Genomic DNA, 19,065 nt, shown 5'->3' with positions numbered 1-19,065 from the left:
GTTCAGAGTCTCCAAGGTAGATATAAATAAAAATGGTCCAGAAACTGGACTGGCACCTGGTTAAATAGCTGCTGTACTACTGTAACGCCAGCGACTCGCACGGGTTGTAAGCGCCACCCTACTCACTGCGGTCACCACTCTGCTCACTCCACTACTGGGCTGTCTTGCTGAGCTGTCTCTTGTGAGGGTATGTGCACACGATCAGGAATGGCTCAGTATTTGCTCAGGATTTGATGCAGGTGAAATCTGCACCAAATCTTCATCTGAGGTCACTGGCAGGTCACCTGCATTTTTTATGCTTTTTTCCACTTGTGTTTTTTCATTGCATGCATTTTTTGTCACTTGAAATAAAACTAATTGAAAGTTGGCTTCTGGGAAGGAAAAAAATTATTTCCTGTTTGCAGATATATTGGGGTATGTGCACGTGGTCAGTAAACGCTGCGGGTTGAACGCTGCTTTCATCTGCAGCGTCCAACTTGCAGTGTCCAGCTGTTACAGCATTGTGGATGGCATTTCAAAAAATCCCATGCCCACTATGCTTGCACCGATGCCCGCGGCTCACCCGCAGAGACGGACATGCGGAGCGTCTTTCCAAACTGCAGCATGTCAATTTATGTAGCAGAGACGATCAGTCTCCGCTGTGTAAATTACCCATAGACTTTCATTAGATGTGGTAAAGCATTATCTTCCTAGTCACATGCGTATTAAGTTCGGAAACACAGCTTACTTCGCATGTGTACTAATTTAAATAATGGTGAATCTTGGGACACAGACAGAAGTACACAGGACACAGGAAGTGGAGGAGAGCACAGACAGAGGTCCCCTCCTTTTTTAGTAAATAAATAATAATTTTTTTAAAAAGTAGCGTTTTTGTTAACCAGCCAGAGTAAAGCAGACTACTGGGACTGCTATTTCAGGCTGGTAAGGCTTCAATATCCATGAACCTTATCAGCCTGATAATACCAGGCCGCAGCAGTCTGCTTATCTTGGATGGTTAGCAAAAATACTGGGATGCCCTCCAAAAAAACAATAGCGTGGGGTTCCCCTAATTTTGTTAACCAGCCAAGGAAAAAGCAGACAGCTGCGGCCTGGTATCCTTAGGCTGGTGAGGCCCATGTATTTTGGCCCTCACTAGCCTAAAAATAGCAGCCAGCCGCCCTGCGCTTGCCCTGTTGCCGTGGCAAGTGGTGTAATATTTATGGGGTTGCTGTCATCTTTGTTTTGTCAGGTGACATCAAGCCCATGGCTTAGTAATGGAGAAGGGTCTATAAGACACTTATCCTTTACTAATCCTATAGGGGTATGGTAAATAAAGACACAGCCAGAATAAAGTCTATTAATTGAAATAATGACACAGACTCCTTTAATAGATCTTAATTAAGCCATACTTACTGCATCGCCTATTCCACCGACGCCCTCGTTCTCCTGTAAGAGAATTAAAATAAAAATGCAACAATATCCTTACCTGTCCGCCGAGAAGATATACATACTGTTCCATGACGAGTCCAGCTCTGCTACATCTGGATGCCTTTGGCTGAACGGTGCCATTATGCCATCATTCAGCCTGACATCCAGACACAGCAGAGCTTGAAGATGGTCATCGGAAATGTCCCTGGTGGTCATGTGCACTGCAGTTCTCGTGATCAGCTGATCATGAGAACTTGGCCACTAGTGACCGTAGTGACTAGTGACTTGGCCACTAGTGACAGTAACCCTGTCCCCAGCGGTCACATGCACAGTAGTTCTCGCGATCAGCTCAGCTCATTGTGAGAACTGCAGTGTAGGTGTACTTCTGACTGAAACAAGGTACACCTTTATTTAAATTATTCCCATAGTTCTAGTTCAAAAAGGCGAAGGACACTTCAATAATAAATGAGTAACATAATCTAATATGGTATTTTGCAATACAGACAAGAAGTGATAGAAGACAGAAATGTGAATTAAAAAAGTTGTTTTCTTTATTTAACAAAATTAAAAACCAATTTAAAAGACGGCAAGACGGGGCCTCCAAAAATAGGGGGAAAGTGACCAGCAGTTATTTAAATTTATTTAAATTAGCAGACATGCGTAGTAAGCTGCGTTCCCGCACTCAATACGCATGTGACTAGAAAGATAATGCGGTTTTACCCAATCTAATGATAGTGAATGGGTAATTTACACAGCGGAGACGGAGTGTCTCCGCTACATAAATTGATATGTTGCGGTCTGGAAAGTTGGGCCGCATGTGCTTCTCTGCAGGTGAGCCGGAGGCATCCGTGCACGCATAGTGGACATATGATTTCTTGAAATCCCATCCACTATGCTGTAACATCTGGCCGCTGCGGGTTGGACGCTGTGGATGTACGCAGCGTTCAACCCGCAGCGTTTACTGACCGTGGGAACATACCCTAACATTTCCAACACTGCTGTAACCTTCCCCTGGCTACAGGGAGGCACAGTCACTTTCTGCAGGCATTTAACCCCATCATGTCTTGCAGAGGTGAGATTCTCTAAGGCTAGGTTCACATTGCGTTAATGTGTGCACGCTAACGGACAGCGTTGCACGGCGAAAATGTCGCAATTAACGCCGTGCAACGGGTCCGTTTGCGCACCCATTGACAGCAATGTGAAGTTTCCCTGTAGCGCATCGCAAGCGCGTGCCTTTTTCGGCTCGCGCTAGCGATGTGCCGTTCTTCTGTGGCGCGCCTCGGACGCTGCTTGCAGCGTCCGCGGCGCGCCCGAGGTCCGTTCCCCGCTCTCGCAGATCGGGGATCTGCGAGAGCGGGGACGTTACCGCGACCCCTAAACGCGGCCCCTAAATAAACATTGCGTTAGCGCAATCTGCTAGCGCTAGCGCTAAACGGATTGCCCTAACGCAATGTGAACCTAGCCTAACCTAACCCAAAGCAGCAGAGGATTTATTAGGCAGCTCCTCCCAACACTACTTGCCTGATCTAAGGTTGAAGTTCAGTCTCTGCTTAGATTTCTGCAAGGTGCTTTCTCATATTGTCTCTCCTGTTTTCTGACCCAACTTGACTTTTTGTTTATCCTGACCTCTCTGCTCCAGCCCTCAGCTTCTATATTGAAACTGTGCTGCCTGCCCTGACCTCGGATTGTCTGACCATGTCTTTGCCTTCGTCCACCTGTAATTTGGATTGGTACTTGATGACTACTGGCGGCCCAAGCCTATCCTCCTCATCACAGCTTCTAGTGAATACCCGGTAGTAACTTAGTCACTCCCCTCCAGGGTAAGTCCAGTCAGTGGGTCCACACTCACCAGCATTATAGTTAGGCAGTGAGCTCCGGTGACAAATTGGGAACCAGAGATCCCAAGTTGAATGTACAAGTACGAGGAGTTGTGCTCTTACCGTGAGCATCAGGATCAGATCATGCAGGCAATCAATGAGTTGGCAACCCAGCTGCCTTCTGCTTCTAACATGTCAGACCAAACCTCCTCTGGTCTGTCAGCCTCTCGTAGGTAATGGATAATGTACCAGGTTCTGGTGCAACTGCTGAGCTCCAGCTTCCACTTCTGTCCCTGGCCTGAGCAAACCCCATTTGGGAGCGTTTTTTAGATCATCAGTGAAGCTTCTACTTGTTACACATACCTTGGCGGCAGGGCTGGTTTGGAACAAGGAGGCTCTGGTGCTGACCTTCTGGCAAGGCCTGCTGGGTTGCATCAAGGACGAGTTGGCTGCCACAGACCTACCATCCTCGCTGGATGTTATTTACCTGGCTACTAGAATAGATCTCTTCAGCTTCTCCTCTTGCCAGAAGACCACCCACACTGACTCCAAACCTCCAGTTTCCTTTACTACCATAAATCACACCACCTACCACTGAGCCAATGCAGGTTGTGTGGGCCAAACTTTCTGTACAGGACGACAGTGGACGATCGTGTGTACTGTGGAGGCTATAGTCCATACCCACCAGTGTTACAGTAGGCAGAACATATAAACTTCTTGCAGATGTTGTCCTTGGTGGGATTCAAACACATTACCCCAGTGCTGCAAAGCTATAGTGCTAACCACTGAGCCACCATTCTGCCCAAAGCATTGCCTCTGCTAGCCCTTTGACATCAAACAATTGTATGTGCCTCTTTCTCCACTAATACTGCCTCCAGGTCTAACATGTAGAGCGGGCACCTGCAGTAGAAATTGGTTGTACTTAGCAGCCACTGGACTCAGCTGCTCCCCCCATTACACAGAGAAAATGGCTGCAGATGACCTCTCCATGTTGATTCCCCCTTTATACAGAGTGCTCAACATGCTTTCCTTTCGGAAAGTTACCACTCCATGTATCTCTTATTTTTACCGACTGCTCCACCATGCTGACCCCCATTTTACACAGCCTGATCTACCATAAACCCTCTTTTCTCACACTTATGAAGGCGACGACAACTGAGCCTGGTGGCAATCACCTGTTGACAATGATGAAGTCTCATGGAAACCCTACCTATTTCGTCCTGCTAATTATGCACAGGGCACATTCTCTGCCTGACACCCTCTCACCTACAACCCTAATTTACAGCATTATTTTTATACACTTTGACAAACATTGTTTTATTTTAAGCCATGATCATTTTCACTAAAGCACACTCACTTGTGGAGTAAGGCCTCTTTCACACTTCCGTTTTTAACAAACAGTCACAATCCCTCAAAATGTTGAAAGACGGATCCTGTGTTGATTGCAAAAAACGGGTGCACTGGATCCGTTTTTTGACGGTTCCAGTGCATCCTAGAAGGCTATGTGCACATGTTGTGTATGCGTCTTCACCCTGGTTTTTCACTGCGAAAACGCATACACAACACAACCCATGTTAAAAATAATAAAAAAATAAAAAATTGTGATATTCTTACCTTCCGGCGCCCCGCGCAGCCTTGCCGATGCTCGCGATGCTGCCGGCAGCTCCGGTTCCCAGTGATGCATAGTGAGACAATGACCTGTGATGACGTAGCGGTCTCGGGTCATTTCGCTATGCATCACTGGGAATAACTTTGGTAATGATGTTCTGAGCTGCTACTTTTGAGGTTTTGGGTTTGGATATAAAAGAACATTACCTAAATCTAAATAGCAGATTTTGCTACTAGAAGAGGAAGGTGAAAGTAAAACTGGGCAATAAAACAGTGACATGTAAGTTCCTATCTGCTGAAGGAGGACGGAGCAGAGTGAGACTAATTTGCTTTGCAATAATGTAGGAAATGGTATTTTTAACTTTTTGTTGGGTTTTATTGTAGTGTTACTGATGAATTGTCTTCTTTATTGTAAATTATGTCTACAGCAACTCCCCAGATTGTACAACAAATGGCATTAGAATCATCTGTAGCAAAAGGAAGACTTCAAACTCTACAGATCTACAAAGTTCTTCAGTGCGTCCGTCAGCAAGACAAAAAACAGATCGAAAAACTCACCAAACTTGGGGTCCCAAACCTTATAAACCTCACAGAGCCCCAAAATGGAGACGGCGTTTTACACGTCGCTGCTGTGGCCAATAACGTGGACATGTGTCACTTCTTGCTTATCCAGGGAGCCAATCCTAACATGCAAGACTTAAAGGGTTGTACACCAGCTATGAAGGCTACAGAATTAGGTCATGACTTAGTGCTGGAGGTTCTTCTGGAAGCTCAGGCTGACATGACCATTAGGAATAAAGAAGGAAAAGGTAATTGTATTGCAACAGTTTGTTTTAATTGTGCATCAAGTTTTATTGTACCTATAGTCCTATAGAATGTTTATATTACCGTATATAATTTTATCATGGTGAAATTTGATTTCTAGTTAAAAGCGTACAAGATATGTAATAATTATGGATTAGTTAGTCCTTAAGACTGTGTATGAATAGCTAATTTTCTCGATGTTCATTGCTTAGGTGACAGGTGACAAGACTGAATCTTCACACCCGTCCACATTGAAAATGGGCTGCTGATGTTTTTAAACCACTGACACATTATTTATCAGATTTTGACCTGACTTTTTTATTTTATATATATAATAAGAAAAGCAGGCAGTATTTCGAAAATAATGAAAAGAGAGGGCTTTATTAGATTTTCTGGTGTGGCATCATTTTGACTGTGAACAGCTTGAAAACATTGCCACACCAGATGGACTAATAAAGTCCCCTCTATTCATTATTTTTGAAGTGCTGCCTGCTTTTCTTATAATATATTTACATGACAACGGGATAGTCGACCGGGAGGCCTTGCACCCACCTTGTGCTTATCTGCTTCTGTTCCGGTATTTTTTTATATATACAGTATATTTATATCTGCAGCTCTGGCAAAAATTAAGAGACTACAACAAAATGTTCAGTTTGTCTGATTTTTCTCTTTATAGGTACAGTCATATGAAAAAGTTTGGGCACCCCTATTAATCTTAAGCTTAATGTTTTATAAAAATTGTTTTTTTTGCAACAGCTATTTCAGTTTCATATATCTAATAACTGTTGGACACAGTAATGTTTCTGCCTTGAAATGAGGTTTATTGTACTAACAGAAAATGTGCAATCTGCATTGAAACAAAATTTGACAGGTGCATAAGTATGGGCACCCTTATCATTTTCTTGTTTTAAATACTCCTACCTACTTTTTACTGACTTACTAAAGCACTTTTTTGGTTTTGTAACCTCATTGAGCTTTGAACTTCATAGCCAGGTGTATGCAATCATGAGAAAAGCTACTTAAAGTGGCCACTTGCAAGTTGTTCTCCTGTTTGAATCCCCTCTGAAAAGTGGCATCATGTGCTCCTCAAAACAACTGTCAAATGATCTGAAAACAAAGATTATTCAACATAGTTGTTCAGGGGAAGGATAAAAAAAGCTGTCTCAGAGATTTAACCTGTCAATTTCCACTGTGAGGAACATAGTAAGGAAAAGGAAGAACACAGGTACAGTTCTTGTTAAGGCCAGAAGTGGCAGGCCAAGAAAAACATCAGAAAGGCAGAGAAGAAGAATGGTGAGATCAGTCAAGGACAATCCTCAGACCACCTCCAGAGAGCTGCAGCATCAACTTGCTACAGATGGTGTCACTGTGCATCGGTCAACTATACAATGCACTTTGCACAAGGAGAATCTGTATGGGAGAGTGATGCGAAAGAAGCCGTTTCTGCAAGCACGCCACAAACAGAGTCGGCTGAGGTATGCAAACGCACATTTGGAGAAGCCAATTTCTTTTTGGAAGAAGGTCCTGTGGACTGATGAAACCAAGATTGAGTTGTTTGGTCATACAAAAAGGCGTTATGCATGGCGGCAAAAATACACAGTGCGTTCTATAGTTGACCGATGCACAGTGACACCATCTGCAGCAAGTTGATGCTGCAGCTCTCTGGAGGTGGTCTGAGGATTGTCCTTGACTGATCTCACCATTCTTCTTCTCTGCCTTTCTGATGTTTTTCTTGGCCTGCCACTTCTGGTTTTAACAAGAACTGTACCTGTGTTCTTCCATTTCCTTACTATGTTCCTCACAGTGGAAATTGACAGGTTAAATCTCTTAGACAGCTTTTTGTATCCTTCCCCTGAACAACTATGTTGAATAATCTTTGTTTTCAGATCATTTGACAGTTGTTTTGAGGAGCCCATGATGTCACTCTTCAGAGGAGATTCAAACAGGAGAACAACTTGCAAGTGGCCACTTTAAGTAGCTTTTCTCATGATTGCATACACCTAGCTATGAAGTTCAAAGCTCAATGAGGTTACAAAACAAAAAAAAGTGCTTTAGTAAGTCAGTAAAAAGTAGGTAGGAGTATTTAAAACAAGAAAATGATAAGGGTGCCCATACTTATGCACCTGTCAAATTTTGTTTGAATGCAGATTGCACATTTTCTGTTAGTACAATAAACCTCATTTCAAGGCAGAAACATTACTGTGTCCAACAGTTATTAGATATATGAAACTGAAATAGCTGTTGCAAAAAAAACAATTTTTATAAAACATTAAGCTTAAGATTAATAGGGGTGCCCAAACTTTTTCATATCACTGTATATTTTTTAGTAAAATGTAAATTGTTCTTTTATTCTATAAACTTCTGACAACATGTCTCCAAATTTCCAAGCAATACATTTTGCATTTTTTTAATGAAAAGGAGAAATGGCCAAAATAAAAAAGCCCAGTCCTTTTAGGCCTCAAATAATGCAAAAAAACAAGTTCATAATCATTTAGAAACAATGATACTAATGTTTTAACTCAGGAAGCGTTCAGAAATCAATATTTTGTGGAATAACCATGATTTTTAATCACAGCTTTCATGTGTCTTGGCATGCTTTCCACCAGTCTTTCACATTGCTTCTGGCGCAAAAATGTAAGCAGTTCTTCTTTGTTTGATGGCTTGTGACTATCCATCTTCCTCTTGATTACATTCCAGAGGTTTTCAATGTGGTTCAGGTCTGGAGATTGGGCTGCCCATGACAGGGTTTTGATGTGGCGATCTCTTAATTTTTGCCAGAGCTGTATATGGATTGCCCCCCAAGGGCAGTGGGATACTCAGTACCGGGTCCTGCAGTTCACAGGGGGGATGTCACGGTGGCTGACCCGGTCCGTGGCCCTGGGACGTCCGTGTAAAAGGGAAAGGTCTTTAAAGAGATAGAGTTTATGTTCGTGACGCCACCTATGGTATTCGGTCAGGGTGACCGACGCTACTTTAAGGGGTCCCCTGGGGTGATGTTATGGCAGCTAGATGGTATACCTTCCCACAGGTGAAGTGTATCCCCAGGGCTTCCCAGTGTGTATGCTGCGCCCCAGAGTCCTGGTCGTTGCAGTACTGTTGCTCCGCCACTAAGGGGGGCTATGGTACGTCTGATGGCACTGAAGGAGTTCAACTGACCAGGTATCACAGACACCAATAAATTTCACAGTCTGGCCTCCAGGGGGAGCTAAGGGTACTATGTATTAGGCCACTCCTCACAATCTGGTAAAACTGGGGGTTAGATAGGAAGTTAGAGGAGAAAGCTGACTGGGTTGGAACCAGGCAACACCTTGTGGCAGAGGGTGTTGTAGGGGAAGAGTCAGAGGGGTCCCTGTCAGGGGTGGGATCCTGACAGAGGCCTAGCAACCAGAGAGAACGTAACAGAACCGCGCCTGCACGATATAGCGGCGGTACCCCAAGAAAGGACAAGAAGCGAGGTTTATTGTGCTGAGTGAGAAACGAGATCAACGCAACAAGGAGAATACCAGTAGGAGTCGTGCTGTAAGACGAGGCAACATCCTACTGAGGCGCATAACCGGTGGCCGGAACGCCGAGGAAGTACTAAGCTCCAAGCAATACTTCAAACCTACGGCAGGACAGTTAGTTATAGGCGGGCTGTCTCACCCAATTGACCTAGGAAGACACAGGGGGGTAACAACAGGAGTGGGGCGACGCTAGAGTCCCGAAAGAGCTCCGAGCCTCCCCGTCATACGGGTGCGTCCTTACCATAACATCTGGGGGACGTGGAAGAACATCAGAATCGAGTTGTGAGGGAACACGAGAAACAGACACAACAGTTGTGGGGACTATCCCGTAAGCACAGCAGGGGAGGACCACAACACACAAGCGCTAGAAGGTAGGCACAGATTTACACCTGCAAAGGGAGCTCTGGATGTGCCATCGGACCGGCCAGGCTTGCGCGGCCCGGTTAACCGTATTCCGGATTGAGGACCCTGAAGCCTTCAGTAAAGAGGTAAAGAGACTGCAACCTGGTGTCCTCGTTATTTACTGCGACCGGCACTTCACCGCACCATAACATCATCCCATACCTCCACCTTTATTGTACGCCCCTCAGCAGGGTCACGGACCGGGTCTAGCCACCGTGACAACCCCAGAACAGAGACTCAGAGGCCCGGTACCGGGTACCCCTCGGCCCTGCGGCAGTGGGGGCGCTACATGTAGATGGTGGATGATGAGAGGCGCAGAGAAGAACGAGGAAACAAGGGTGAAGTCTCTTTACCTTTACTGAAGACTTCAGCATCCACAGTCCAGGGTACCAGATCACAGGGCAGGCAGAGTCCGGTCGGTTTGGAGGCAAGTCCAGAGTTCCCTTGTCCAGGTGGAAATCAGTAGCCTTTCCTTGTGCTGCAGTGGTGTAGTCCCTTACTGCCTATGGCTTCACATAAGGGTCTCACAGATGCAGTGTTTTGCTCTCTCTTTTCCCCATATAGGATAGGACAAAAACCTGGTGACTTGAGCCTGTTTATAGGGTCTCTTAGATAACCCGGCTCTGTAGGTGTTACCGTGCCTCTTGGGTGTAGGTGCGGACAGGTAACCTGCAATTAGCTGTCCTGCCGGTCTCTGAAATAATGCAAATATTCTTCAATAGTTGTAAGGCCGCACCCTAAAATAGCATAGTCTCTCAGGACTCAGAAGCGCACGTCCTTACCAGGGGGTCCAGCCCAGTCCATAATTCAGAATACAGATGAAGAAAGGACAGCGCTACTCCAGAATGTGAAGAAAGCAATCTACATTTTATTCTGCCTCCTGCGGCAACGTTTCGGTCCGAGGACCTTTTGCTGTGCTTGAAAAAGGTCCTCGGACCGAAACGTTGCCGCAGGAGGCAGAATAAAATGTAGATTGCTTTCTTCACATTCTGGAGTAGCGCTGTCCTTTCTTCATCTGGTCTCTGAAATAAGGCATAGAGGTCCTTACTCCCTCGGTGTTCCGGCTACTGGGATTCTGCGCCTCAGAAAGAGACAGCTTGAGCGGGACTGGTCCCCTTCTGGTATCCTCTCCTTTGCTTCGACTTCCTTCACGCCCGCTGCAATACAATTCTGCCTTGCAATGTCTCTTTCTGGGAGCTGCAGCTCCTTTAACCTTCCATCCTCCTCAGACTCTGGTTTGGAACTCTCTAACAGAACTCCTGCCTGGAGCTGAGCCAGGAACTAACTAACTTTCCCTACAAACTACCAGTTATATACATATGGGGAGTGACCTAATAAATAGGAGCAGAAGCTCCCTCTGGTGGTCTGGAGTGTGAAATGTGTTTCATGTTTGTGATACCTGGATGCAGTTATCCTTTTTTGCCTCCAAACGTAGCATCACTGTTGTGAATTTGGATTCTGGGCTCCCCCGGTGGCTACTGGTGGAATTGAACTTGTGACATCATCTTCCCTGTTCACCTGTTCTGATTAGATCTGGGTGTCGCTATATAACCTGGCTTCTCTGTTAGATGCTTGCCGGTCAACAATGTTATCAGAAGCCTCTCTGTGCTTGTTCCTGCTCCCAGACATCTACTAGATAAGTTGGACATTCGTCCATGTTTTGTTTTTGTATTTTGGTTCCAGTTCACAGCTGCAGTTTCGTTACTGTGTCTGGAAAGCTCTTGTTGATCAGGAATTGCCACTCTGGTATTATGAGTTAATGCCAGAGTCCTAAAGTAATTTCTGGATGTGTTTTGTTAGGGTTTTCTACTGACCATGAAAGTATGCTTTCTGTCTTCTGCTATCTAGAAAGCGGACCTCAAATTTGCTAAAACTATTTTCCTGCTGCGTTTGTTGTTTCATCTCATATCACCGCCAATATATGTGGGGGGCTTCTGTCTCCTTTTTGGGCATTTCTCTAGAGGTGAGTCAGGTCTTATATTTCCCTCTGCTAGCATTATTTAGTTCTCCGGCCGGCGCTGGGCATATAGGGATAAAAAGTAGGACATGCTACCTGGCTACTTCTAGATGATGCGGTAGGTTTAGTTCATGGTCAGTACAGTTACATCTTCCAAGAGCTTGTTCCTATTGAGGCTTATGCTAGTTCTCTGGCCATGGAGATCATGACAGTTTGACCGGCCCACTAAAGGGTTAAAATCCTTGGCTGAGAAAGGAGAGAAATAAGAAGTCTGCTGAAATTTTTTTTTTTTTTTTTTTTCTCTAGTAGTTAGTGTGCTCTTAATTGGATCACTTGCCAGTCTGTCTATGCTGCAGTCTTTCTTTTTTTTCTCTCTCCTTCTAATCTTTGAATGGCTCTATGTTCACCTGTCTATAATGGATCTACAGAGTGTAACTGCAGGTTTGAATAATCTCGCCACGAAAGTACAAAGTTTTCAAGATTTTGTTGTTCATGCTCCGGTATCAGAGCCGAGAATTCCTTTGCCGGAATTCTTCTCAGGGAATAGATCTAGCTTTCAGAATTTTAGAAATAATTGTAAGTTATTTTTGTCCCTGAAATCTCGTTCTGCTGGAGACCCTGCACAGCAGGTTGGGATTGTGATTTCCTTGCTCCGCGGCGACCCTCAAGATTGGGCTTTTGCATTGGCACCAGGGGATCCTGCGTTGCGCAATGTGGATGCGTTTTTTCTGGCCTTGGGCTTGCTTTATGAGGAACCTCATTTGGAACTTCAGGCAGAAAAAACTTTGATGTCCCTATCGCAGGGGCAAGATGAAGCTGAAATTTACTGCCAAAGATTCCGTAAATGGTCTGTGCTTACTCAGTGGAATGAGTGTGCCTTGGCGGCTACTTTCAGAGAGGGTCTTTCTGATGCCATTAAGGATGTTATGGTGGGGTTCCCTGTGCCTGCAAGTCTGAATGAGTCCATGACAATGGCCATTCAGATCGATAGGCGTCTGCGGGAGCGCAAACCAGTGCACCATCTGGCGGTGTCCACTGAGAAGACGCCAGAAAACATGCAGTGTGATAGAATTCTGTCCAGAAGCGAGCGGCAGAATTTTAGACGGAAAAATGGGTTGTGTTTCTATTGTGGGGATTCTACTCATGTTATATCAGCATGCTCTAAGCGTACTAAAAAGCTTGATAAATCCGTTCCCATTGGCACTTTACAGTCTAAATTTATTTTGTCTGTGACCCTGATTTGCTCTTTGTCATCTATTACTACGGACGCCTATATCGACTCTGGCGCCGCTTTGAGTCTTATGGATTGGTCCTTTGCCAATCGTTGTGGGTATGATTTAGAGCCTTTGGAGACTCTTATTCCTCTGAAGGGGATTGACTCCACCCCATTGGCTAATAATAAACCACAATACTGGACACAAGTGACTATGTGTATTAATCCGGATCACCAGGAGACTATTCGTTTTCTGGTGCTGTATAATCTACATGATGATTTGGTGCTAGGATTGCCATGGCTGCAGTCTCACAACCCAGTCCTTGACTGGAGAGCTATGTCTGTGTTGAGCTGGGGATGTAAGGGGACTCATGGGGACGTACCTTTGGTGTCCATTTCATCATCTATTCCCTCTGAAATCCCTGAGTTCCTGTCTGATTATCGTGACGTCTTTGAAGAACCCAAGCTGGGTTCGCTACCTCCGCACCGTGAGTGCGATTGTGCTATAGATTTAATTCCGGGTAGTAAATACCCAAAGGGTCGTTTATTTAATCTGTCTGTGCCTGAATATACTGCTATGCGAGAATATATAAAGGAGTCCTTGGAAAAGGGACATATTCGTCCATCGTCATCTCCCTTAGGAGCCGGTTTTTTCTTTGTGTCAAAAAAAGACGGCTCTTTGAGACCATGTATTGATTATCGGCTTTTGAATAAAATCACGGTTAAATATCAATACCCATTGCCGTTGCTGACTGATTTGTTTGCTCGCATAAAGGGGGCCAAGTGGTTCTCTAAGATTGATCTCCGTGGGGCGTATAATTTGGTGCGGATCAGGCAGGGGGATGAGTGGAAAACCGCATTTAATACGCCCGAGGGCCACTTTGAGTATTTGGTGATGCCTTTTGGTCTTTCTAATGCCCCTTCAGTCTTCCAGTCCTTTATGCATGATATTTTCCGCGATTTTTTGGATAAATTTATGATAGTGTATCTGGATGATATTCTGATTTTTTCGGATGATTGGGACTCTCATGTCCGGCAAGTTAAGAGGGTTTTTCAGGTTTTGCGGTCTAATTCTCTGTGTGTCAAGGGTTCTAAGTGCGTTTTTGGGGTTCAGAGAATTTCCTTTTTGGGATATATTTTTTCTCCCTCTTCCATTGAGATGGATCCTGTCAAGGTTCAAGCTATTTGTGATTGGACGCAGCCCTCTTCTCTTAAAAGTCTTCAGAAATTTTTGGGCTTTGCCAACTTTTATCGTCGATTTATTTCTGGTTTTTCGGATGTCGTTAAGCCATTGACCGATTTGACTAGACAGGGTGCTGATGTTGCTAATTGGTCCCCTGATGCTGTGGAGGCCTTTCAGGAGCTTAAGCGCCGTTTTTCTTCTGCCCCTGTGTTGCGTCAGCCTGATGTGACTCTTCCTTTTCAGGTTGAGGTCGACGCTTCTGAGATCGGGGCTGGGGCAGTGTTGTCGCAGAAAAGTTCTGACTGCGCCGTGATGAGGCCTTGTGCCTTCTTTTCCCGTAAATTTTCGCCCGCTGAGCGGAATTATGATGTTGGGAATCGGGAGCTTTTGGCCATGAAGTGGGCGTTTGAGGAGTGGCGCCATTGGCTCGAGGGGGCCAGACATCAGGTGGTGGTATTGACTGACCACAAAAATTTGATCTATCTTGAGACCGCCAGGCGCCTGAATCCTAGACAGGCGCGCTGGTCATTATTTTTCTCTCGGTTTAATTTTGTGGTATCGTACCTACCGGGTTCTAAGAATGTTAAGGCGGATGCCCTTTCTAGGAGTTTTGAGCCTGATTCACCCGGCAACTCTGACCCCACAGGTATTCTTAAGGAGGGAGTTATCTTGTCAGCCGTTTCTCCAGACCTGCGGCGGGCCTTGCAGGAGTTTCAGGCGGATAGACCGGATCGTTGTCCGCCTGATAGGTTGTTTGTTCCTGATGATTGGACCAGTAGAGTCATCTCTGAGGTACATTCTTCTGCATTGGCAGGTCATCCTGGAATTTTTGGTACCAGGGATTTGGTGGCAAGATCCTTCTGGTGGCCTTCCCTGTCACGAGATGTGCGAGGCTTTGTGCAGTCTTGTGACGTTTGTGCTCGGGCCAAGCCTTGTTGTTCTCGGGCTAGTAGATTATTGTTGCCCTTGCCTATTCCTAAGAGGCCTTGGACACACATCTCGATGGATTTTATTTCAGATCTGCCTGTTTCTCAGAAGATGTCTGTCATCTGGGTGGTGTGTGACCGTTTTTCTAAGATGGTCCATTTGGTTCCCCTGCCCAAATTGCCTTCTTCTTCCGAGTTGGTGCCCCTGTTTTTTCAAAATGTTGTTCGTTTGCATGGTATTCCTGAGAATATCGTTTCTGACAGAGGAACCCAATTTGTGTCTAGATTTTGGCGGGCATTCTGTGCTAGGATGGGCATAGATTTGTCTTTTTCGTCTGCTTTTCACCCTCAGACTAATGGCCAGACCGAGCGGACTAATCAGACCCTGGAGACATATCTGAGGTGTTTTGTGTCTGCTGACCAGGATGATTGGGTTGCTTTTTTGCCATTGGCGGAGTTCGCCCTCAATAATCGGGCCAGCTCTGCCACTTTGGTGTCCCCGTTTTTCTGTAATTCGGGGTTCCACCCTCGATTTTCCTCCGGTCAGATGGAATCCTCGGATTGTCCTGGAGTGGATGCGGTGGTGGAGAGATTGCATCATATCTGGGGGCAGGTGATGGACAATTTAAAGTTGTCCCAGGAGAAGACTCAGCTTTTTGCCAACCGTCACCGTCGTGTTGGTCCTCGGCTTTGTGTTGGAGATTTGGTGTGGTTGTCTTCTCGTTTTGTCCCTATGAGGGTCTCATCTCCTAAGTTTAAGCCTCGGTTCATCGGTCCGTATAAAATATTGGAGATTCTTAACCCTGTTTCCTTCCGTTTGGACCTCCCTGCATCCTTTTCTATTCATAACGTTTTTCATCGGTCGTTATTGCGCAGGTATGAGGCACCGGTTGTGCCTTCCGTTGAGCCTCCTGCTCCGGTGTTGGTTGAGGGTGAGTTGGAGTACGTTGTGGAAAAAATCCTAGACTCCCGTGTTTCCAGACGGAGACTCCAGTATCTGGTCAAGTGGAAGGGATACGGCCAGGAGGATAATTCTTGGGTCACTGCATCTGATGTTCATGCCTCTGATCTGGTTCGTGCCTTTCATAGGGCCCATCCTGATCGCCCTGGTGGTTCTGGTGAGGGTTCGGTGCCCCCTCCTTGAGGGGGGGGTACTGTTGTGAATTTGGATTCTGGGCTCCCCCGGTGGCTACTGGTGGAATTGAACTTGTGACATCATCTTCCCTGTTCACCTGTTCTGATTAGATCTGGGTGTCGCTATATAACCTGGCTTCTCTGTTAGATGCTTGCCGGTCAACAATGTTATCAGAAGCCTCTCTGTGCTTGTTCCTGCTCCCAGACATCTACTAGATAAGTTGGACATTCGTCCATGTTTTGTTTTTGTATTTTGGTTCCAGTTCACAGCTGCAGTTTCGTTACTGTGTCTGGAAAGCTCTTGTTGATCAGGAATTGCCACTCTGGTATTATGAGTTAATGCCAGAGTCCTAAAGTAATTTCTGGATGTGTTTTGTTAGGGTTTTCTACTGACCATGAAAGTATGCTTTCTGTCTTCTGCTATCTAGAAAGCGGACCTCAAATTTGCTAAAACTATTTTCCTGCTGCGTTTGTTGTTTCATCTCATATCACCGCCAATATATGTGGGGGGCTTCTGTCTCCTTTTTGGGCATTTCTCTAGAGGTGAGTCAGGTCTTATATTTCCCTCTGCTAGCATTATTTAGTTCTCCGGCCGGCGCTGGGCATATAGGGATAAAAAGTAGGACATGCTACCTGGCTACTTCTAGATGATGCGGTAGGTTTAGTTCATGGTCAGTACAGTTACATCTTCCAAGAGCTTGTTCCTATTGAGGCTTATGCTAGTTCTCTGGCCATGGAGATCATGACACATCACTCTCTGTCACGCGGGTACTGGGTAGACTACAGCTGATTACCCGGGCCCCTGCGATATCCCTCAGAGTAGGGAAAACCCTGTCTGTCCCTCTCCCAGAATTTACACTGATGATGTGCTTGTCTGGGCCACCAGGCCTGACCCTGACTCCTGTTTCAGTACTATGCTGAAACCTCCACCCGCCTCCCAGTGATAAGACCACACACCAACCCCTACAGAAAGCACAGACAGGGAAAACTAAAAACGCACCATGCCGCAGACTCACAGGAAAACACTATAATCTGCACAGGGCAAAACAAATATAGGAAGGATAAATATGACAAAGGATAATACACCACCAGATACGATATTTCTTCTCCTAGACCACCACTCCAGACCGAGATCACCAGGCACAAGACACAAGCTATAATCGGCGACGCCCAAAGAACAGAATGGCTATTTATAGGCCATGGGCGTAACCCAGCCTCCAACCTGATCACCAGCTAGATTAACCCCAGACAACCTGGATAAAGTCTAGCCGGCGCCACTGAGCGTATAGTGGACGAATGTGGAATAACCACTGTCTGTCGGACGCCCTAGTGTGAGTAGCGTCCGACATGACACTCTCCTCGTGAGGAAAGCAACACCACTGCGATGACCAGGACCTGTATATATATATATATATATATATATATATATATATATATATATATATATATATATATTAATATTAATTTCCATGTGATATATTAGAAGTCAAGCAGAGTTTTAGCAGTCCTTTAGTGGCCCATCAACTCGTCTCCATCTAAAATTAACTGTGTATTTATGATATATAAATTTTAGTATTGCGATGACAGGAACAGAGAATAATTAAATTTAAACAACTAAAGTACAATCCCTATGACCTATAAAGCTCCAGGCCTTAGATGGGTGAAGTTGTTTTAACAAACTTTGCATAAATCAATCATGCAAGCAAATATATACCGTATTTTTTGGATTATAAGAAGCACTGTTTTCCCCCTAATTTGGGGGGAAAATGGGGGTGCCTCTTATAATGCGGATATACTGTACCTTACTGATACCGTGGCTGCAGGCTGAGATGAGAGGATGCCCGGCAGTGCTGTGGGTGCTCGGCGGTGCTGCGGGGGTATCTGGTACTGCTGCAGGTGTCTCCAGTGTTGCGGGGGCTCTGCCGACATTTTGCGAAAGGCCAGAGCTGCAGTGATGTTGCTTTCCCTTCGGGGAGAGTAATATCATGCTCAGAGGCATTGGAGTTCTCTTCACCAGGTAAGGCACCCACACACAACACATTCCAAATCCAGGCCAGGAGGGGGAGCTCAGGACCCGGATTCAGGCGAGCTTCCCTAAGCTATAGGTATCCTGACCTGGAGAAGGAGCTAGTTAGTTGTTCAGAGACACTGAAGGAGAAAGAAGTCTGGAACTGAGTGCAGACAGAGAGGCCGAGCAGCCACGAAAGAGCTGCCGCCTCTGGAAGGTGTGAGAGATAACCTGAAGGGTTGTATGTGGTGGAGTTACAGAGGAAAGGAGCAAAGGAGAGAACAAGGGCTCAGAGGGGAACAGCAGAAGGACACCCTCAGAGCCGGAGCGCAGCAGCCGGGTACCGGGAGTTCGAGGCTTTTGTGGGACTCTAGGACGCAGAGCAGAACCGGAGGGCTAAGAACTTTATGTTATTGGCCCACACCACACCAAAGATGCAGCAGCACCTGAAGAGCCCGGGGCATGATAGAGTACCTGTAAAACGGCTCAAGCTGCTCATCATGCAGGTGCCTGTCTCGGGACAGGGGGAATAGAAGACTCTGCAGAAATCTTCAGGCAGCAGTGACTTCATTTTCAGCAAACACTATAGTTGGAAAGGCTCACGGACCTCAACTGGGAAGATTTTCCCATTGCCTCTGAACCGGCTGGACCACCATCACCCGTGCCAGGTAGCCTGGACTGTGGCCTGCGAACTATAGTAAACTAGGTAAAGACTTACAACTTGTGTCCTTTACTCATTTTGCCAGCCTACACCATCATCGCCATACACTTCAGGACCTCTGGGGACCCCGCTTCACCTGTGGGAAGCGTTACCATCATTGCTGCGACAACATCTCCCAGAGGCCCCCTTTAACGCAGCGTCGGTCCCACTATTGACCGAACACCACAGGTGGCGTCATGACAGACTTATTCACAATTTCCCTTTAAAGACCTTTCCCCTTTTATTGGATGCCCAGGGCCACGGAATGGGTCGCAGCTAGTGTTGAGCATTCCGATACCGCAAGTATCGGGTATCGGCCGATACTTGCGGTATCGGAATTCCGATACCGGGATTCCGATACTTGCCGCGTATCGGATACCGGAATCGGAAGTTCACAGATTCA

The 19,065-nt window shown here is 45.9% G+C and overlaps 1 protein-coding gene across 4 annotated transcripts in view; it reads left to right on the top strand.

Moving 5' to 3' along the window:
- Positions 1-19,065, top strand: part of ANKEF1 (ankyrin repeat and EF-hand domain containing 1) — a 141,365-nt gene that overhangs the window by 14,471 nt on the left and 107,829 nt on the right. For 3 of the 4 annotated variants that reach the window (XM_077282609.1, XM_077282610.1, XM_077282612.1), the window contains one exon: positions 5,261-5,641. In XM_077282609.1, coding sequence (XP_077138724.1) covers positions 5,261-5,641 — 381 coding nt within the window. Of the gene's footprint in view, positions 1-3,046; positions 3,228-5,260; positions 5,642-19,065 lie in introns of all 4 variants that reach the window. The other variant, XM_077282611.1, reaches the window with a different exon arrangement.

The sequence above is a fragment of the Ranitomeya variabilis genome, chromosome 2 (genome assembly GCF_051348905.1).
Source record: "Ranitomeya variabilis isolate aRanVar5 chromosome 2, aRanVar5.hap1, whole genome shotgun sequence".
In the NCBI taxonomy this organism is placed as follows: Eukaryota; Metazoa; Chordata; class Amphibia; order Anura; family Dendrobatidae; genus Ranitomeya; species Ranitomeya variabilis.
This window is presented reverse-complemented; position numbering and strand designations above follow the sequence as displayed.